Source organism: Artemia franciscana, chromosome 15 (genome assembly GCF_032884065.1).
Source record: "Artemia franciscana chromosome 15, ASM3288406v1, whole genome shotgun sequence".
NCBI classification, from domain to species: Eukaryota; Metazoa; Arthropoda; class Branchiopoda; order Anostraca; family Artemiidae; genus Artemia; species Artemia franciscana.
The window spans coordinates 30,861,203-30,884,586 of NC_088877.1; the positions used below are offsets into that span (position 1 = coordinate 30,861,203).

At 34.9% G+C, this 23,384-nt stretch overlaps 1 protein-coding gene across 1 annotated transcript; it reads right to left on the reverse strand.

The window, feature by feature from the left end:
* Positions 1–1,430: 1,430 nt before the first annotated feature.
* LOC136036340 (glutaredoxin domain-containing cysteine-rich protein CG31559-like) lies at positions 1,431–23,359 on the reverse strand. The gene is made up of 4 exons (XM_065718490.1): positions 22,938–23,359; positions 8,639–8,872; positions 5,761–5,826; positions 1,431–3,479 (listed from the first exon to the last, which is right to left on the reverse strand). Exons 1-4 carry the CDS (start codon positions 23,355–23,357, stop codon positions 3,291–3,293), a joined length of 909 nt encoding a protein of 302 aa, XP_065574562.1. The 5' UTR covers positions 23,358–23,359; the 3' UTR covers positions 1,431–3,290.
* Positions 23,360–23,384: the final 25 nt, after the last annotated feature.

A 23,384-nucleotide genomic window follows, 5' to 3' on the forward strand; every position in this document is an offset into this window, starting at 1 on the left:
CATCAAGGAGGGAGAATATCTCCTTTTTTTTCTCTGTATGTAATTAAAAACATCTTTCCAAATGAGAGTGAAGAATGACAGAAAAAGAACATATATTATCCTGAACAAGAAGGGCTGACGCTCTCCTTATCCCTTCGCTCTTTACCTTAAAATATGACTTATTTTCAATGCTGCAGGAACGGATGTTGTAACACAAGAACAATCTTACAATTTTTGTCTTTTTTTATACTAATCGCTGCGCTTCGAGAACTTATTACCATTTGTGTCAAACAATAACATTTCCAAATCGTCTTAATTCTGAGCTGGCTATACTTTCTGCATCCCTCATATATTGGATAATTTCTGTCCGTTCAATCAAAGTTGTTTCAAGATAACTTTGTTATCTCTGTCACTTATTCAAGATTTCGTACTTGTTGAATATTTCAATCTTCTAATTCGAATAGCTGTTTTTACTTCTAATCTAACATTCCGTTTTGCCACAATGGGATAATGAACCTCTTTGAATATTCTGTGCACATCAGTTTCGTACTTTTTTATGTCGAAAGCATTTAATGACCAAATTCATAGTTGATAAATTTGCATATTTAAGTTCAGCATAAAATATGAAAGGCTGCCGTTCCCTCCCTCCCCCTCAACTAATGCTTTCGAAGTTCGATTTTAATTTTTGCATAAAAATGTTTCGAAAATGACAATCGTATCTAATAATTGAAACCTCAAAATATTGCTCGGTGTGTTTCGGGGGGGGGGGGGGTTAAGAGTGATGTCTTAAAGCAATTTTAGGGTCATCGCTTTCACGGCTTTCGAGAGGAGCTACCAAAAATTTACAGGTATTTTCCCCATCGACTCCAGCATAGGGACTGGAGGGAGGGTGATATCCCTCGAGGAAATAAGAATACATGGAAAAATATCTATGAACAAGAAATTGAAAAATATTCTGAACCCAAACACCGCCCCTTCTATATTTATTTGACGTCAGAAAATTCAGACATGAAAGCAAACTTTTAGAGGTTTCAGCCCTTTTAGAGTCAGTTCACTTTTTTTTGTGTATTCTTTTTTTTCAAAAAAAAAAAACATAAAATTTGATTAAATGCATTGTTGTTACTTTTTTTACGAGTCAGACAAAAGTTTCAACGGGGGGAAGGGTTCCAACCCGTTGCTTTTTTAATTTAGCCCAGCTTCTTTGTCTCAAATTATTTAAACTCGAGAAACATTTAACGTTTAAATTGATAAATTTATGAATACACCCTGCATATTTTGTTAAATACTAATTATATTAATGACCAACACACACCTTGATAGTGGATGTGCCCACAAAGAGGGTGACAAATATATCAGGTAGAACTTGATACATTGAAATTTCAGGGTAAATCAGGATCAAAAATATATTTCTTAGCTAATTATAAGTATCTCAAGGGAATACCAACATTAAATACATATCACTTATGGTTTATTTTGAGAAAATCGTCTAATAAACAAAAAGAATATGAACACAAGACAAACGGGACGTCATCCAAATTCAGTGTTAAACTGAACCAAAGTCCACAAAAATCACCATCAAAATGTCAGCTTTGGTGACGGCAGATAAAACCCTTGTCATTTTATTTTTCTAGGAACGCTTGAAACAGATTTCAGCCTAATTTATGCAATTACCCCAATTTGGAGAGGTGGGAGGCAATAGAATTTGAAGAACAACTTTTATTACATAAATTTTCCCTTGAAATCCCTGTCCAAGCTCCCCCCTCCCCGCTACTCCTCCTAGAATTCAGTTGGACAAGTCGACGATTTTTCCAAGCAGCGAAATCATTGCCATCCTCTGTTTTAAGCATCTATACTCATTTTTGTTACTTCACGTAAAAGAAAAGATAAATCCTTGTCCCCCCCCCTCGCATTTCGGTGAATGAGCACCACTGAACTTCTAGGAAAAGAAAAATGAAAATAGTTCCATGAAAATGAACGCGTATTCACGGATCATCTGAATTAGGGGAGCAGAATCAAAGAAACGGTTTCTAACGGTAATGTCACCTTCCAAAGAAAAAAAAATACGTTTTTAAGGTAAAATTACCTTTCTAAAGTAAGGTACACCAAGAGCCACTTTTGGCATTGCCAAATAGCCACATAACCACTTGTGGCATTTTTTTTAATGCCAAATGTGGAGCAAATCCGGTTTTTTTTTCACAGTAAAGCATGGATTAAAACATATGCAAATACTACAGTGGAAATAATCCCTTAATAAAATAAATGTCTTACAAAAAAATCCATCGCTTTAAACCAACTTTTAAAGAAGTTTAAAATTTGATGAATTTAACTTTTGAAGTGCAAAAATATTAAGTACAAAAGCTAAATCCAGAATAAAAATTATCAATAAAATGTATTTACAATAATCAGATAAACACACAAAATGGTAAGTCTAATTTGGAAGGACAAACTAAATGAATAACACTCTGAAAAGAAAAGAAAAAAGATTCATGAAGGAAGTGTTTTGAAAATTAGCGCTGCAACGCTTGAGGAGTAAGCTCCAATTTGCAATTGGCACTGACGACAAACTTCAAGAAGAAGCAGAAAATGATAATTATTTCGAATTTAATATAAGAAGATGGGATATTATGAAAACAGTATAGCGCATATTCAGACAAATTACAAAGAGATTAATAAATTAATTAATTTAAAGGTCAATTTTTGGGAATGAGTTTCCAATTAATTCCAGACTACATTTCTAAATCAAGTTATTTTACTGAAAACACTAGTTAACAAACAATCCCAACTCAATACTGGGAAACACAATGCACAGAGTGCATACCTGTACCGAGGGATACTCCACCCCTAAGATTGAGCTAAAGGACAAAAGAAAAAAATTGGAACAAGAAAATGAGAATGAAAACATTGGACTTCCTCTTTATTCTGCAAACCCTTCCCCCAATAAAATCGTGGACTGTGATAGCCAATGGAGGAGTAATTGAGCCCCCGTTTTTCCTCTTTCTTTTCAGAGACTTAATATTTTATACAGAGTGGAATATAAAACTAAACTACCTATTATAAAGTTATATCCAATGATTTATGAACAAAACTTGAATATATGTTAATCACTTGGTTCAAGAGACTTTTTTTCACTGGTTGATATTTCTGAGGCATCTCCACTTTTGCATATTCAATGAAGATAAATAATAAAGATAATGAAGGAACTGACTTGATAAAACACAGTGTTCTAAAATAATAAGCACAAATTGGTCAACAGCACAAATAAAGCAAAGGAGAATATATCACAAGCAATGGATGATATAAATTTCCACTATTTATCGAGGCTCTCCCTCGCACTTATCACAATGAACTAATCCAGATTCATCACACACCATACACCGTAGAGAAACCATAAGATCGTTGAACTGAGGTCGCAATCCCGATTTCTTGGACCCATGGCAAGCAGAACAGGGAACGAATCTGTAATCACCACACTTTTGACAAACTCGACAAGGAGACGAGCGCTGCAAATAGATATAAATTATTTTCTTGTAAATATCACTGAGATCATAGACTAACTATTCCTGAGCCAAACTACAGTCACACTTGTAGATAAAATCGAAATTACTCAAAACTAAGGTGCCAAAAATCTATATTATGCCTAAATGGCGAGTTGAGCAAAGCTCAAATTATAGGCTTAAAATTTAGATTGAACAACCCAGAGATCTTCCAAATTTCCTTAATACTTTCGATTTTTGGCAAAATAAATAAAATACTACAGTGCAGCAAACACCTTAAATGACGTAATTTGGTTATATTTTTGGAGGTGAATTAAATGTTTGAACTGAACTTAGTTAACGTTGGTCAACTGGAAGTTTATTCTCCAATAAGGTGCAGTCCATAAAATGGAGAAATAGACACATCATAGGATAGATTTATTGTAAAATTTCAAAATTCTGGCTATATATTATGATTCGTTGTTTTAGTTTATGTGTAATATGTTCTTTCCTTTATGTACTTCATTTTTTTCCATTGGTACAGACACTAGGTGTCGTTGAGTTTCTTTTTCAACAGAATTCATCCTTGCATAATTTTTCGATAACCTAGCACAAAGGTAATTTTGTAGATGAACACAGAGATGTATGTTGTGGGAAGAGAGCCTAAGCGTCTGTGAGGAGAAAGCCTAAGGATTTTACTTGTTTATATTTTTCCCAACCCCCTCACCCCGGAACTTTCTTCTTCGGCATGAATTTCTGCGTATAAATTCCATTATGACAAAAATAAAATTATAAAAAGTAATCATAAAAACATAACCATATGATATATGCAAGTAGTTCCCTAACCAAATTGCTAACGGGTGTAACATATGGCTAAAGCACGTAGGCCTACAATGACAGTAACGATAATAAAAAACCTCAAATATTCAATAATTTATCTTTTTTTATCTTTTATGATCAGGCTTAAGGAAAAATATCACAAAAAACTACTCCAGAAATAATCTCCTTAGTAAAGAATCTTGGGGTAGAAAAACCACATCTGAAAAATTTTCATAAAAATTCAGTTTACTCTGCAAACACGAAACACAAAACAATAAACAATAGACTTCCAAAAGCCTTGATCTATAATTTACGGAAATAATAAGTCAAATGTATTTAGTTTTAATTTTGAGCTATCTTTCAAGTTTTTGCTACGCCCTAGAAAAATATTTGTGCCCACACTTTTTCATTTATCATTATTTCAATTGATCCTAGGAATGTTTTCATTGGCTTGTTACAATCCTTGTCTTTTTATAATGCACTAGTCGCATCAGATTTTAGCGGCTAGAGGGCGGGTGGTGCGTAATGTGCCGGTATATGGTGGTATCTGCAATAGCATTATTTATCTCTAAAAATTTATTGTTACCTTCTGTACATGACAAAATACTCAGAAAAAGATTGAAAAAGAAACTGGTTATGTGTTAATGTCTACTGGTTTTGTAAGATCGTCTTTAATTAAGTTTGTGAATAGAGCCTTTAGTGAATATTCCCCCGAGTCCCTATTTAGGGTAATATTATTATTAATTGTGATTTTTGGGATGTATGGGTGTTATATATGTTAGATTCAAGATTACAAGATTATAAGTCGGATTTCAATTGCTTCTCGAACTACCTGCTTTATGTCTAGGTCATTGCTAATAAGGGCAAATTCTTCAAAAAGTATTTTGTGGCTAGGATTTTCAAATACATGGCTGCTTAAAGCAGAATAAAAAGAAACATTAGCAATATTAGAATTAAGAGCTTTGGTGATATTACCTTTATGCTGTCGTAAGCGTTTCTCTAAATTCTGGTGAGTTCTACCTACATAGTATACAGTCGCATGGTATTTGATAAACCCCTCTTTGGGGGTTTTTATATTTACCATAATCTAGGAGGTTTAAAATTTGAAATTATTGGTAAATACTACATACAGATTATTTTGTGTGCAATCTTTTTTAAGATTCGCAGTGATTTTTGGGATTTATGGAAGGTATATATGTTAAATTTAAGATTATTACCATTGTCTCTGAATTATAGTGCTGGGGGTCTGAAAATAAAGAAAGCTAGGAGTCCCTAAATGCCATAGAATATTGGTCTACTGATGACCTGTAGTTACTACTAGTTATAGGATCAAAATCCCAACTGTGCTTTCCAGGTGACGTCGCTAAAAGCCTTGTAACGTTTTCCATACGACATAGCCTGAAACTAATGGTATATACAAAAAAAAAGGAGAGCCGTCGAATCAAACATTCATTTATCAAAACTGCAAGAAAAGCAGAAATAAACTTACTCTGTGCATCTTTAAAATCCGTCGAAGTTCACCAGTCTCGTTTAGACGGTCTACTGTTTCAGCATTCTGGAATATAAAAAAAATGCTCAGGTAGGTAGGTTTAGGTCAACTGAGCATAATGAATTACTACTATCTATATAATATAACCTTATGGAAATTTCGTGCCTTTAACACTCCTTACCTTAAAGCAAAAAATTGTGTTTTTCCTCTAGCTTCTTCGTATTTAGTAGAATGGTGTTTTGGAAATAAAAATCTCTTTTTCTTGGCGAATAATATTTACCTGAGCTTTTAGGGAATTTTAACCTTGATAGGCTTGATATAAGGAACTGATAAGAGAGGAAATTCAAGTTCTTTTAAATGAAAAAAAAAGAGAGAAAAAACCACAGACAGCGTCTGGCGATAGCCAGCAATATCAGAAAAACCTAGTTCAAAAACTAAATATAAAAGCTGGTATCTTTTACACTTCTTTGTTTTGCTTTCGCATTCAATTTAGTCAAAGAAACGAAGAACCACCTTATCCCTGTATATATAGTATACATGTATACAATTAGTTTTATTTAGCCTAATTTCTTCACACTAACCAAGCCCTAACAAGCCCTAAGCTCTCTCTTTCTCCGCAATTCCAAATTTTGCAATAGAGCGCGCCACCCTGTTATTATTGCTATTCTCAGGAAGAGGATGAGGGCGTATTTGGGACATGCCCTTCATATGCAACAAAACCACCCTTCTTATTCGATACCGGATGATCAAAGAAGACGTGGTTGCCCAAAAACTCCCCGCGGTTAACTTTTGACCAAGATCTTTGAACAACTGAGATCTTGTTAGTATCGGAGTTGGAAGACGCCACCACTGCGGTACGGTTTCGCGACAAGTATAGAGGGGAGGGGGCTAAATACCCAGCAGTTACCCCCAGCCTCCTTTAAGAACAGAAATACACAACTTTGCAGTATTCACAACAATCGTGACACTTTTCTAGCAATAAAAAACAAACAACCTTGGTCCTCTTCTCCAGAAAACATTTTGGCAGGTGTCCACCCCGAGAAAGCATTCGGGCACACTTATCTTGTTAGTTTGACTAAGGTTCAATCTTAAATTGTTATGCTAAAAAAAAGGCAGAGATCGAAGTACCTCCGTTACAATTTTGCCCTTGCAGCCTTCGGCAATACCTTTTATTTTATTTTTGTGCAATATCTCTTTGTTATCTTTGTTATTAGCTATAAAGATTTTTATTAAAGAATCATAATCGCATGCTATTCGTTTTTCAGAATGTTTAGGACTAAACACTGTCTATAAGCACCTAAAGCATATATAAGCACTAATATCCAAAATATATACAAATAGAAATACCAATAAAAGCACATATCTAAATATCTAAGAAAGATACGCATGTAGAAAAATTTAAGTGCACAATTATTTATTAAATCAGATGACAATACAACATTCTTTTTGCCTATCTAAGTTTGTTACATCGAGATCATACAAGAACTCAAATATATACAGCATGATACACAAGTATCTAGCCAATGTCTTTTAATTAAAGAAACAACCACAGTGACTAGCGACCAAGCAGAGAAAAGAACTAAATAATTAAGAACTAAGTTACGAGAGTTATCTAAGACTCAATAACGACTTCAATATGAGAAACATACATATCTAAGGGTCCCAACCGATATTGTTGCACCAAATGGGGGTCAGGGGAGGCAATTTCCCCTTCCAACTATATACCGTTGCCCATTTAGGTTCTGAAAAATATTTTTTTTTGGTATTTTTTATTGAAAAAATCGAAAAAGCAAAATCGCCACCCACCCATAGATCTAAAAAAAAAAAAAAAAAAAAATCCTATCTTCTTAAAAGAATGAAAAATCCTTAGTCCCCTCCCTACATTTTCGCGAACTGGAACCCAACATTGGCATAACAATGACTAGTAGGAAGTAGGAGATCTGGCAAATGAATTTACTTCTTTGAAAGCAGTTTTTACTGTCTTTCAGCAAGGCCAAATTCATTGATCATCATTTGAAGCTGATGTTTAGCAACAACAATATTACACAAGTGTTTGGTAGTAAAATTTTAAGTAAAAATATTTCCAAAAGCTTGTTTGACAAATAAGGAACAAAAGAAGTAAACAATAATCTGCAAATTTATCAGAATTATTAACTTTACATTTCTTCTTCGTCTGGCTAATTATATAGTTTGTTATTATACCCCCTTGCCAAGTAAACTAGATAGTATTTTTTTTTTCTGGATAATTTTCACCTTTTACAACAATTATCTCAATCATAGCAATAGAAATCGTCAAGTTTAACTCGCATGAACGTAAAGAAAAAAACATTTTACGGCAAAATAGGCCATGTTCATTTTATTAGATTTCAGATCAGCTGCGCTAAAGTTGAATTTATCGCTGGTCTTCCTAAACTTGGCATGTTCAATGGATTGGTACCCTCCTTTCCCATATCCTATAATGTTCTTACAATAGTTGAGTTTCCATTTTTTTCAAAAACACATTGTATATTTCTTCTCTCTTATAGAAATTTCGTATCCAAATCAAAGGGAAAAGACAGGAAGGGGAGAGGAAGGTATTCTGGAAAATATAATACACAATTGAACTATAAGGAGAATACAAAAAATCGTACAAATATTTTGAACCTGGAGAAAGGGGTGGGGTCAAGGTAATTTTAACTAAGCTAAAGCCAGTTATGTATTTCTTTGGATATATACACTGCAAGACCATAGCTAAATCTTTATTTTAAATCGATTTAGATCCAGTCGATTCAAAAAATAGAAATTAATTCACGCTCAGTATTAACAGAACACCCTTGTAAATCGGAGTTTAAGAGCAAGTAAACCTCTACTACAAATACTGTCTATAAGTGACACATACCCCAAGATGTCTGCCGTCAAGGAAAAGTTGGGGCACAGCGACCTTATCGCCTCCAAGCCGTCGTTTGACCTCTTCTTGATGTTCGATGCTTAAGTAGACATCCCTTTCCTCAAACTTAACCAACAGTGTTTTCAAAATTCTTCTAACTTTTAGACACTGAGTAAAAGTTTCTCGTATTATTCCCATTGACGTGATGTAAAGTACAAGGCGGCCATTTTCTCTTTCTAGGGTCCCCTAAAAGAAATATTGCAAATATTAAATGCAAATTAAGCTAGTACAACTTGTGCTGCATCTGTGCAGCTTGTTGATTGTGCAGCTATTTATTGTGGAACTTTACGTCGTTTGTGCAGAGCCATTCAAAAAAAAGAGAAAAGCTGACTGCTGGAATTGTTCTGATCCATGACGATGTTCGTCCACGAACTGCACGTGCAAATCATCTTTTGGTAATACAATTATTGGTTTATATGAACTTGTCCTTTATTTATAGCCTATCGGAGGTTGAAAAAAAAAACACCCTCGAATATCATTGGAGTCATAGTTTCACATCTATCTATTCCTTGAGCCGAAATAGTGATAAGGCACAGACTTATTCTTAGAAAACGATTTAAACTTGCTTAAAACAGTAAAGTTTTCTTATTTTCGCACGTTCTTTGCCAATTTTCAGTGTGTTTTTCAATTTAAAAATAAATCAAAGCATTTCAAAACTCAGGCTCGGTAGATATATAAAGCTGAATATCAACTATCGAAGGATATTAAAGTTGCCATGGTGTAAAACAAAATAACCATTAAAACCACAGGACTTCATAAGCTAACAGACCAGAAACTCGAACCGAGGACAAAAGCTTTAAGAACATTCTCGGCGTTCAAGCACATACATCACCAACAATTCTAGAAATATTTGCAAAAGTATAGATAAAATACCTTTCGCTATCTTAAAAAGTATGTTAAATTAGGCAACTTAAACTTTCAGAGCCTGGATATACAGTCTATGTAAGGGCCTGGAGAGCGGTGGCGTCAATTTATGAAAATTTAGAGAGGGGGGGACTATATTCAATTTTTTTTATAAAAATGACAAAAGTATATTTTTTAAAGCGAGGAGGTGGCAACAATTTCTTGGAAATCCCTTCAAGCTTCAACTCAAACCATTCCCTACTTGTAGCGTTTTCACGAAGAAAAAAAAAGTTTGGCATTGAGGCTGCTTCTCTTCACCTATAGGACTCGGCAAGGCGATTTCTGTGATTTGGGAGAAGTATAAGCCAAACTGAGGGGGGAGGCTCTAAAGTTAGGCCTGTTTTTACAGAATATTTCAAGTCTTTGAAGGAGGAAGGGAGTTTGTTTTTAACTTCCCCGACCTTAGTTTCGACTGTCGGCTGTCGGCTAATGAAACAAGCTGTTGCTCAAAAAAGTCCCCTGTATTGTTTGACTGTTGACATATCTAGTGCTTTTGATAATGTAATTCATTCAAATGCTTTGTTTTCTCTAGCAGCCTCGGGTGTTAACCTTTCTATTGTTTCCGTGCTTAAGTATTGGTATGCTAATTCTTCAGTTAGGGTGAAGTGGAATGGTACGGTAGGGGAGTATATTCCTGTTAAAAAAGGCGTTAGGCAAGGTGCCGTGTTATCCCCGAGCATTTTTAAATGTGTTTTAGCTTCGTGTCTCCAACGTCTTCAACCGTCAATTTTTTACAATGATAATTTAGGTATTAGTCACGTTGCATATGCTGATGATGTTCTGCTTCTTAGCCGGACAAAAAATAGTCTAATTACCAACTTCTACCGGCTTTCAGCCGCACTATCCACAGTAGGCCTTTCAGTTAATGCCTCCAAATGTGAGTTTTTGCGTTTTGGGAGTCCTCCACCAGCATCACCTCTTTGCTTGGGTTCTTCAACTATACCATGTTCAGCAAGTATTAAATGGTTGGGTCTCTCTTTTTCCACGTCACTTTCATCTACTTGCTCCGCTATTACGTCCAGCGTGCTGAAAAGTATGCGGGTTGGATACGCGAAAATTTCACCAAATCGTGGTCGGTATAACCGAAATGGACTATGCTGTCTTTATTCTAGTTTTTGTGCCCCTGCTGTTTTTTATCTTTCTGGTTTTGCTTTCCTCCTTCGCAAGAAGGATACAAAGAAAATACGCTCAGGATATTTTAAGTATTGCAAGTATTTGCTGCGTCTGCCTCGGTGGTATCGGAATCATACAGTCGTCTCTAAATTTGACATCGTTGATGCGCCCTCGCGACTGAAACATTTATCTAAAGATATATGTTTTAAAACTCGGCAAATGGTCGGTGTTTTTGACCCTCTTTGGCCATTTTTTGATTGGAGGTAATTTGTTTATGTTGTATGTCGTTATGCTGCTATGTTATTTATGTTATTATTTTTTTTGTCTTGTTTTTTCTTTTTTTGTGTGTTTACTCCACAGTTTAATGTACTTTGTGGGTTATAAATAAATTATTTTATTTACTGTATATTCACCCATCCAGGGAGTCTACTATACGTAAACAATGGATAAATCGCGTAGCTTACAGCCCGTCCCCAATCATAACGGGAGGGGGTTAAGTCATTCTTAAAGGCATTGTCGTTGGACCTTTCAACTATGCTGAACCAAATGGTTATTTCAAAATTGTGATCAGATGTCTTTGGGAGGGGAGAAGCGTGGATGAGGGGCGAGTTACCCTCCAATCTTTTTTTTTACTTAAAAAGGCTACTTGAAGGCTTTGTTTCCGTTCGAATATGCCCAATATCGATCTTCCAGGACCATTGGTTCGAGAAGATCATCCCTGAAAAAAGAATCCATATTTTTGTAGATAGGAGCTTGAAACCTCAACAGTAAGGGTTCTCTGATATGAAGAATCTGATCGCGTGATTTTCTTAAGATCTTCTGACTTTCTGTGGGTGTTTCCTCCCCTTTTCCCAAAATCAGAAAAACTTACTCATGCTCTTAGCTTTTGATCGATGACATTTAACTCTGAAATCACTAAATCTGATCGCGTGATTTTCTTAAGATCTTTTGACTTTCTGTGGGTGTTTCCTCCCCTTTTCCGAAAATCAGAAAAACTTACTCATGCTCTTAGCTTTTGATCGATAACATTTAACTCTGAAATCACTAAATATTTGGAATCAGCAAAAAATGCAATTCTTTCGACGTATCTATAACAAAATTTCGTTTTTAAAGTTGTGGTTATTATTGAACTAAGCAGCTCCTTACTTAAAGTTCGTTAACATGAAGTGTTTGATAAGTGTTAAAACACGTTAAGGTTGACAATTGATTGTTGGTCTTTCCAAAGTTGACAAGTAATTGAATGATTCTGATTACATTTAAAGAGCATTCTTAAGTTATTTCGCCGACATGATAAACTGATTTAATGGAGTGAAGGGTTTTTGTGAAAAAAAAAATTTCTAGAACAGAAAACAATAATTTTTCTCTTAAAAATAATGGCTAATCTCATCCTAAATAAGAAATAGTTCCTTCAATTTAAGAATTTTGTATGAATTGTTTAAAATATTTTTTTTATAGATTTGAGTTATTTTTATATCTCGAAAAAAATGTCAATATGTATAACATGGCAAACGATCTGATAGCAAAAGTGTTCTAATGTATAAATTAATTTTTTTGTGCACTCGTTTTATAGAACGTTCTATAATCCAGCTAATAAAATTGCACCAGCCTTAATATTTATTCGACGGTTTACGATGGTGAAGATCTATAAACGGAATAATTTTCTCGCACACGGGAAAAGTTCTGACGTATCTATTAGTATAAAACTGAATTTCCTGTTGGTAATCAGCTGATGTCCGTAGAGAGTACTCAAATAGACCACTCGAAATAAAAGGAAAAAATGATCAAAATTGGAAGATATCCAAAATTTTGTATTTTTATGGAATTGAATAATTTTCCCCTTCAATTCACAATAGTTTCCGTATTTATTAACTTTATTTTTTGCTTTCGAATTCCAAGTAAAAATCGCCATCTTTAAAAGGAGATTCACATACACTCTAGGGAAATACCAAAACAATTCATGGAAGTATGAGCGATTTCAGAAATAATTTACATACATCCTATTATACAATATATATCATCTAATATCCACCTAATTATCCAATTTAGTCCATAGATTAAGCAGTTTTCATCGATAATATAGCAGATTACCATAAACGAATCCAAGACAGTATTATCAGACTTAAGGGGCATAAAAGAGAAAAATAGAGGCCCGATAGTAGTCCATGGTCAAAAGTGTGATTTGGATAAAGGTTGTACTTCAAATTACTTTTCATAAAATGGATCCCTATCGAAATATCACTACTGTTTTTTTACTTTTCCTAATAGTTCGCATGGTTTTTAATCATGAAACAAGAATGACATATGTCAGTTATCGCTTTCATGAAACAGTGACAAATGGCAAGCATGACCTAACCAATTAACCTTTGAGCAAAAATAAAAATCACGATTATTTTTAAAAGAGATTTTAGATTTCTGAAAACAAATAAGCGATTGGTTTGATAATGTATTTTTGTTTCGTTATGCTTTTAATCAACAAAGGAATGAATAACGTACAAATAAGAACAGTGATAAAAAGCATTCACCAAACTATTGACAGTAATACGAACCAAATTAAATATTGACACCAATATGAATAGTAAGCACTGGAAGATTTTAAACAGCATTTTGAATTTATTTTTTGTTTATAAAGAAATATTTTGCCATTAATTCTCCAAAATAAGCTACAGTTTTCCTACTCCTAATGTTCTTTTCATGAGCTCTCTTATATTGAACCTCCAAAAGGCATTTTTCTTGAGAGATTTGGAAATTAAAAAATATTTTATTATTTTTGCATGTATTTGGATGTGTTATAGGCAAAGTAGGATCAATACAATTTAGTTTGTTCAGTAATTTAACACTTAAATTGCACCAATCTGTAGCAACACTAACTGGATTGAATTTAAACATGCTACTTCTTCTTAACGCACTTCAAGGTCTAGTCTTATCTTTTTAGCTCTATGCTATTTTTGACAGGAAACGTAAATTTGCCTTTCTTTTAATGCTTATGAGAGTCGACTGTCGTTTGAGAAGGATGTACCAAAATAGACTGTTTCTCAGAGGCACCCTTTGGGGGGGGGGGGTCAGGGGTGGGCAAATGCCCATTTCCTAGATGATTATAAACTTTTTAGTTAGGTAAATATAAAGGTATTAATAGCCATTAGCATTATAACTCAAAAGATCACCTAAAATCTGAAACAATTTTTGACAACTTTGACACTAGGAAAGAACTTCATCCAATCTGGAAATCGGACTACTACTTTGGCAGATGAAATGAAGCGAGAGTACTCCAAGACTTTCGACCGTCTACAAACCAAATTTGACAGAAGGCTCACAGATAACTTGCCGGTGCTGAGCACACTCGAAGCCTTGGATCCAAGCTCGACCAAGTTCATGGAAACAGAGTTGCTCAAGCGTTTCTCAGCTCTTTACTGGGAGCTGGATATTGACAACATTCTTCTCGAATTTCAAACTGGTATTGCCAAGCGTTTCTTGCTTGATGAGGAGAAAAAGCTGGAAAACTTCCTAGACATTGTCAACCATCTTCAAGCATTACCAGTGGCTAACTCAGAAGTAATTAAAGTACTTCGTATTGCTGCCACACTTCCTGTGACAACAGCGAGCAATGAGCGTTTGTTTTCTAGCCTAGAAATAGTGAAAAACTGCCTGCTGTCTACAACAGGAGATGATCATCTCAGTCACCTCCTTTAGATATTTGCTGAGAAGGATTTAGTAAAAAATTGGACTACAATCACCTTGTTGACGATTTTGCAAAGATGAAACCTCAGCGGTTCCCCTTGTTACCTTGAGTTTTGTAATATTTTTTTCTGTTGTTATGTTTTTCCTTTTTGTAAATATATTTGATCTGAAAGATTTTTGCTGAAGGAAAGCCGAGATTTTGGTTGCAACCCTCAGCATGTTAATGAAGATTACTTTCACCAATGTATTGTTTACTTAAATAAGAAAGTTTCTCGCTGAGGAAGGCCAGCCTGTAGTCTGGTTGAATTTTCCACTTTCAGTTTAATCACTTAACTTCGTTGATTGTGATCTTTGATGTTATAATCAATCTTAGAGGTCAGTGTGGCTGAGTTCCACATTCGGTTACAGTACATTTCGAGGAAAAGGGCAGCATAAGGAGATAAAGTCCCTCAGAAGAGAGTAAAACAATACACTTAGGCCTGAAATACACTTGGCGCTTTTTTTCCCGAGTGATTCTTAGAGGATAGTATGGCGATATACTCAAATAGTACCCTATGAATACTAACTCGGTAAACAAGCGTCGACGGAAGGAATGTAGTCGTCCATTGTCACTACAATAAACGAATGTAAAAATAAAAGATCGTTTACTTTAACACCTACACCAAGATGTTGGCCTATGGAACTAAATGGGAGCTTGTACATACTCGGTTGTTTTTACCACTGACGACTGCTGCTGAGAGAGTTGTTTTCAGAGGATATATCATAAAAAAATAGAATTTATAAATGAACTTCTTTACCTGGGGAGCAAGAGGACAATTGTAAATAAAAAGAAAAAAAGCTAGATAATTGAATTAGGAAATGCTCAGAAATTCAAGGAAGTTTGAAGTGTCGGCGGGTAGGGCCCAAATTAGCCTCTGCCTTCTTACATTCTTTACTTAGGTCTCTCGCCAAGTGCTCATCGACGTAAAAAGTGGCGTCTGCCTCTTCTATTCGCTTCGGTTCATAACAAGCGTTCGCGCTTCGCTCGGTCTGATGTTTACCATTACTAGGAACTCGGAAAGGCTGTTAGACCATCACTTTTTGGTCGGCCGCGAGGTCACTTCCAACCGGATTGTGTAGTGTCAAAGTCGATGATCGCATTTGCCAAGCCAAAGATTGTATTTGTCCAGACCATCTTAAGGTATGCTCAGCTGCTTGGGTCGAAAACTGAGACTGCTTGGTAACCTGCATCAACTTCTAGTTACTCACGAAGTCAAACCCCCTTCCAAAAGGACTCTCGATCCTTCTCAGGTTCTTCGACTGGAAGACATCGATGACCTTTAGAGTTTCAGATGGTGCATGCCATGCCTCAGCTCCATAAAGCATAACAGTACCAAGGAGGGCGTTGACAACCCTCAGATTAGTTGAACGACGGATATTTGGTTTGGCCAAAGATAACGGTTCAACTTGCCCATGGTACCATGGCAGAAGATGCTTCAGATATCCTTGCGTGCAGCTCGGAGAGAAGCGAGCCGTGTGCAGAAATTGTAGAGCCCAGGTGGGTGAATCTTTGGATAAATTCGATGCTAGTTGTTCTGTCCAGACTGACAGGAGAGTCACAAGGCTCACGCCTGCCTTCGATCCTAGACAAATCAAAGCCTATTCGAATACAAAAACGAGTGCTGATCAAATTTATGTGGCCTAAACTAAAAAGGCCTACTATTTTTAACAACATTTGAATTCATTTAGATTAAGAAAATTTCTACCTACTGGTTTTTAGAATAGCTTCTGCTTGAACTACCCTCCCCCACCCAAATGCCAGAGTGTGTGACAAATTCATAAAAATATAGAGGTATGCAATGTATTTTTCAGTGTGAAGAGTTTGGGGGCAAATTTGTCGTTTTTACAATTACTTTCAATAAAAATTGAAAGTTTTTAGATCTATTTATGAGCTATTTTCAGATCTATCAGATCCATTATGATCGACTGATGTTGCGACGGTAGAATTTTTACCGTCGAGTGCGTACGCGCAAGGGTAGCAACGGAAAAAAAGAAACATTGCGATTTCTTAAGGTTTGTTTTGTCATTCAAAATTGTGGTTAAGAGCAGCATCAATTTTTGCCAGTGTTGCCACACCCAGCCGTGAAAATAAATTAGTAAAATTACGTCTGTAATTGTCAGTAATATTTAAGCTTTAACAGTCTTTTCTTAACAGGCGTAGTATCCCAAAGGCTACTACGCCTTCAAAGGAAAGCTACATTTTCTTGAGCTGTTTGTTGCTATATATATTTTAACTCATTTTTTTTATTGCCTCTCGCACGTTTCTTCTTTATGATTTGGCACACGATACAACCTTTAACACTTATAGAGATCTTTTTTATGGAGATCTTTTTCCTTAAAAACTGCATTCCAAATTTTTTTTTAACATTTTTAAGATATCTTTGTTTACAAGTTTCTACTTAGCTTAATTTAATTCAAACAATTAAACTTCATTTTCACTTTTCTTGGTACTTCAGGTCCAAAGTTGGTCTTTCGGGCTATTACAGCCTGCCCAACTAGTCCTATTCTGGATCATCCGCAGTAACACTATGAGTACGAAATGCTGCGGTTACAATTATCAATATTAACATTCTATCATCAATGAAGAGCTACAACAGGATTCCAACACCAATTGGAGATCCAATCACCTTTCATTTATGCTATTCAGAAAATATGGCCCTGACTTGATTTCGGTTTAGAGATAATTGAGAAAAATTGCTTCACTCTAAATACATAAAAATGAGTGCAATTCAATTGAACAGAACAGCCGTCAAAAGTTTTACAAGTGCTTCTTTTACCCATCTACTTTCTATCAAACAGTCTATTTCATAATAACTCGTTGGGGATTTTGGTTTCTAAAGAGGAATATTTTGAAATTGGCAAGAGTCTAAGATACTTAGTAAGAGGACCTATGTAATTCAAGTTGTTTAATATATTTCTTAAGAATGGCCTCTTTTTGCTTGTAACAAATATATTTTCCTCAAAACATATTCTTCAATATGTTTTATGTTTCTACTCAGACTTCCTGATGAAAGATCAAGATGCACAAGTCAGCATACAAGATCAAAATTCACATAGTAAATGGTAAACAGATTGCAAAGCAGACCATGTTTTGGAGAGGAGATCTTTAAAAAAAAAAAACTAGGAATATTTGAAAAAAAAAGCTTTAAACTTGTTGCAAGACAGAGGGATTTTGCAAACAGTTCCTCAGCGACAGATCATACGAAAATAAGGGTGGAGTACAGAAGACCATTGAACCATAATTAAGGATATATGAGATGGAGGGTATGGATAAAGCTAGTGAGACTCTGAAAAATACAGTCAAACATGATAAAACATTTGGTACGTTAAGCAATTCAAGGGAAGTAGTCAGTTCAGGCACGTCGAAGTTAAAAGATTAGAGGCGGAGCCTCTATTAGTAATAAAAAGGGTGCAAAGGAGAGATGATTTCGGCAGTTTGAGTCTGTGGTAAACTGGGACAAAGTTATAAGAAACGATTTAACCAACAATGAGACTTTTTGACAACTTTTAAAAAGGACTTATCAACGAAGAGTTAGAGATTGTATTAAACAGATTGACAAACCTTAAGGCTGCATGCACTGAATGACCCCCCCAAAAAAAGTTCTTCAAATACGATGCAGAGTTATAATTATGACACGAAAAATATAACTTTCATCAAGGGAAAGTACCCAGTGATTCAATAGAAACCTTAATTAAATCCTTTATTAAGAATGGTGATAAGAGTGAATGGAATATTATAGACATGAGCTTCTGTACGAACCAAATTGACCGGTAAGATGATGCTTGGTAAATTAATAGATGCGGTAGATAATATTTTAATGAAAAACAGGGTGGTTTTAGGAAAGGGGGAGAGCGTGCTGGCCGAGTATTCACGCTTAGACTAATAACAAAGGAGTTTAGAAATAATCAAACCTGATATAAAAGAATTACTGAAAATCTTATCCTAGCTTGATATACTATATAAGCACGTGATTGGCGCAGTGGTGTCAATTCATAAGTAGTAAGGGGCTGCAATTGTCAGTATCTAATTTTTCTATTTTATTAATGAAAGTCAAAAAAACACTTTTCCGATAAAAATACCCCGAAAAGTTGATTTATAAATCCAGAGGGAGCAAAAATTCAGCGGAGAGGCATATAACACTCTACCCATCTAACGAGTCAATTTTTTTTTAAATTCGATTAAACATGGTTCTTTACATCGAAAATCTAGAAAAATAAGTCGTTTAGTTAAAATTAGAGTACAAGGACCAACAGTAACGGCAGTTGTCACGCATCTCTCTGAAACGTGGGGGGTTCAAAAAGCTAAGGAAGATACCCAAAATGGTCTCCAGATGATATACCTAAGAAATAATTTTTGGTAATTGTTGGAGCGATTGTATATCAAACAATAAGCTATAGGAAAAATGAGGCGCGATCAAAGAGTCTAGGACCAAGATTATAAGAAGCATACAGATGACTGGTTCCTATTTTATGGATGAAGGATGACAGGTTCCTAGATATCTTGTTGTCTTAAAATTAAGATTTACAAGAACTATGGACTTCATGAGAATGAGTAAAGAGAGAAGCCCGTCTTTAGGCACGAAACATTTTTTATATTTTAGGCACGAAAACATATTTCTGGACGACCGACCTTTCGCGATTTGCTACGATCTGCTTTTAAATTGAAGTAGAAATGCTGCAAACTTTTGCACGCTACAAAGACTTCTATAAATATAATAGGACTATATATGGACACGACAGGGCTATGTATGGACATGTATGGACAGGGCTATGAAGAAGGGAAACAAACTCTATGAAGAAGAAAAGCTCCAATAGGGATCTTATTAGAGATCTCCTCTTGGAAGTTGAGGACAAAGCAATAGCATAGATATTATTGCGAAAAGAGTAATTATGTCTGCTCTTCTGAAATCTAACTCCCAAAACCTTTCTTTTAAGGTTTTGCCGAGTGCTTTACATTATTGTTACTATGAGAGCAAAAATTAGTTTGGGCTCAGAAATCGTAAAATAGAAATGATAACGCTACAATCAAACTAAATCCCTGCGAGAAGATCCATACCCCTCTTAAAAAAATTTAAAATCCAACTTATTCGTACAGAGGTCAGCTGCATATGTAAAATACTGATCAAAAATTAGATCTTCTTGTGATACATATATTTTGGACTTGAAAAGGAATAGTGCAGAAGAATAGTAAATAACCAACCAAAAATTACAGTAAATATATATATATATATATATATATATATATATATATATATATATATATATATATATATATATATATATATATATATATATATATAACAATCTTCTACAAAAAGAAAATATTGAAAGAGATATGCCAATTCAGTGAATATTCACTTGGGGAAAAAGAACTTATTCGAAGTGAAAAGCCATATGCTGGTTCCTCACAGACAAAAATGTAGTCGCCCTTTGATTAATTTCTCTTTACTGTCACGCAAGTTGTTTTAGTTTTTGGTTACGCAAAATTGTGTCAGTTGGTCGCCAAGATCTCAAACCATATGTTACAACCACAAATCTGAACTGAATTGGACAAGAGCATAATAGCTATGCAATAATCTAACTTCTGTATTCCGTAGATGCAATTACACCATAAATTAAGATTACGAAATGCAATTGCTAATTTTGATGTCGAATACCGTTTTTGCTGATCATACACCAGTAGCAGTAACCCATAATTAAAGGTTTTAACATATAAATGCATCAAATAGGATATTGAAATAGTACTGTAAATTTGTGTACATTAGTAGCATTCTTACCAACGTCTTCAAGTCTCCATAATATCAGCATATACGCAGAAAATTCCTTACTTCGGAGAGGGGGAGGGGGACAAAGGATTTCCCGGGGAAATAGTTCACATTTTATGGCAGAATTTAGCGATTCCTATGGGAGGTATCCTTTGAACCAATATGGGGGAGACAGGTGATATCCAGGATTTTGTTTGGGGAATGTCTTACAAAAACAAAAAAAAAATAAGTAAAAATAAATCGGAGGGAGTTTTATAAATAAAGGAATAATGACTATCAAAATTTCTGTGTGCAAAATTTGTTTACAAACAGGCTACTTTTGTACGAGTTGAACATTTTTTTGCGGTGGGAGGGAGGTTCAAACCACATACTCCCCGTCCCTCCTTTTAAAAACGACCATGTAGAGAGATACTCTCTCATCTCATCCGGTGTCAGGTATGAACATCCGCAATTCTAATTAGAATAAATTAATTTACTAACAGTTATAAACCCAAAACGGACAGAAATTAAATAAACAATCATCAAACAGTTCGTGGTAACGAACAGTAGTAAGGAGTGACACAACTCAATAGTAACCGAAACTCTAAAAAACAGAATTTTGATACCAATATATACACCAAAAGAATTGGATTTTTATGCTGATTTCAAATATATAAGTTTCATCAAAAGTTAACCATCAAAAGTTACGAGCCTGAGAACATTTGCCCTATTTCCGAAAAAAAGGGATACACCCCCTAAAATTCATAGAATCTTAATGAAAATCACACCATCAGATTCAGTGTATTCGAGAACCCTGTTGTGTAAGTTTCATACTTCCATTTGCAAAAATGTGGAATTTTATTTTTTTTTTGCCAGAAGAAAAATCGCGGATGCATATCTTTTTTTGTGTTTTTTTGTTTTCCCTAGAGGTAATCGTCTCGACCCGGAGGTCCTACAATTTTGCGAGAGGAATCATTCGAAAAGAAATTAAAATTTCTAGTGCCCTTTTCACGTGACCAAAAAATTAGAGGGCAACTAGGCCCCATCCCATGCTCATTTTTTCCCAAAGTCAACGGATAAAAATTTTGAGACAGCCATTTTTTCCAGCATAGTCAAAATATCTAATAACAATGTCTTTGAGGACGACTTAATCACCAACAGTCCGCGGGAGTAGGGCTGCAAGTTATGAAATTTGCCCGTGTTTACATATAGTATTGGTTATTGGTAAGTATACAGACGTTTTCAGGGGGATTTTTTCTTGTGGGGGGTCTGGGGGATTTGGTTACGTGGGAGAATCTTTCCATGGAGGAATTTTTCATGGAGGAAGAGAATTTCCATGAAGGGGTCACTGGATTTCCCAATATTATTTAAAAAACAATCAGAAATTAAATAAAAAAAGTTTTTTCAATTGAAAGTAAGGAGTAACATTAAAACTTAAAAAGAACATAAATTATTACGTATATCTTTTAAAGATATTTTCTTTCATTCATTTCGTTCATTTGAGAATTGCTAACTCGTGACTTTCATTTTCATAAAAAGAGTTTTGACCTCTTGGGCCGTTCTGTTATTATGCCTTACAAAATTAGTTCTACAAATATAGTAAATTTAAGGTACGTGGGAGAATCTTTCAATGGAGAAACTTATCCCAGGGGAAGAGAATTTTCCTTGGAGGGGGAGCTGGATTTCCAGATATTATTTAAAAACGATCAGCAATTAAATAAAAAAACAAGTTTTTCCAACTGAAAGTAAGAAGCAACATTGAAACTTAAAACGAACAGAAAATATTACGTATATGAGGGGGAGGAGGGGGTCCCTCTCCTCAATAGTTCGCTCTTACGGTAAAGTTTCTTTTTTATCTTTTAAAAGAGGTTTTTATTCTAATTAAACAGCCTTTGTGATTCAGGGGTCATTCTTTGAAAACTGGAACAAAAATCAAACTTAGCTTATTATAAGGTTATTATAAGTTAAAAAAGTAAAATTAATATGCAAATTTTGTTTTAATTATTCATGTACGGTAAGCTAAATTCAAAACCTGCATTAATTCAAAACATACAAAAATTAAATAGAAAAAAGTATTTAATAGAGAGTAAGGAGTGACATTAAAACTTAAAACGAACCGAAATTATTCCGTATATGAAAGGGGCTCTGCTCTCCTCAACGCCTCGCTCTTTGCTATTGTTTCAAAAAGTTTTTTATTGTTTCAAAAAGTATAGTTGTGAGAATGAGTCAAACTTTAACGTAAAGAGCGGGGCGTTGAGGAGGGGACTGCGCCTTTCATATACGGAATAATTTCTGTTCATTTCCTCTATATATGGTAAATATTTAATTGAAATATACCTGCATCGTAGTTTATTTCACAAAAGAATAAGCTAATTATAACCGAATACGAGAGAGAAATAGGTTTACTCAGATCAAATAAAGCAAACTTCTTGAGTGTATTATGGTTATTTAACCAGTACCCAGTAAAATTGCAAATTTTGCAGTCGAAACAATCCCTCAAGGAGAGCAAAGTTTAGACAAGCAAAGTATAGTTGGGTTCTTTAAAATACGCAGAAAAGGTTTTGGGTATCAGAACCTTAAGTAATCCTGAATCAAGAACTCATAAGGTTAATATAGATTGCCCAATAAAATGACACTGTCGCTAATTCCCACAAATAACACGCCATATTCAAATCTACATCACACCATTTAAAAATTTGGATACAAAGCTGAATTTATAATAGGCTAAAGAACACAGACTAATTAGATGCTGTATCAGTAAATTTGCTAAAGCTTACCTTAGTTAAAGGATCTTGGAGAAACGTTGCAATTCCTGCCCTAACTCGGTTCCTCACTCCGCGCACAGTACCCTTTCCACTTCTGATTACAGAACATATATCTTGCTCAAGCAGGTCCTTAATTCCGGCAAACGAATTTTCTGACTCTTCGGAAATATAGCTATCGCATGACACTTGACTTTTTACGTCCTCTGCATTAGGATTCCAAGAGATCGGGGGTTGAGACAAAAGTTGCACTTGTAGCTTTCTCATTAAGTCAATATGTGCTGAAGGGGGCCTCCACTGTTCAAGAGATCCATCAGACTCTCCTTCTGAATCCGTGGAAATACTAGTACTCCCGCCACTATTTCTACGACTGATACAACGTTTAGTTATCTGTGTTTGAATCCCAAAATAATAGATAGGTTTATCTTTAGACATTACTATCTGCACGAATGTAGTTCAACT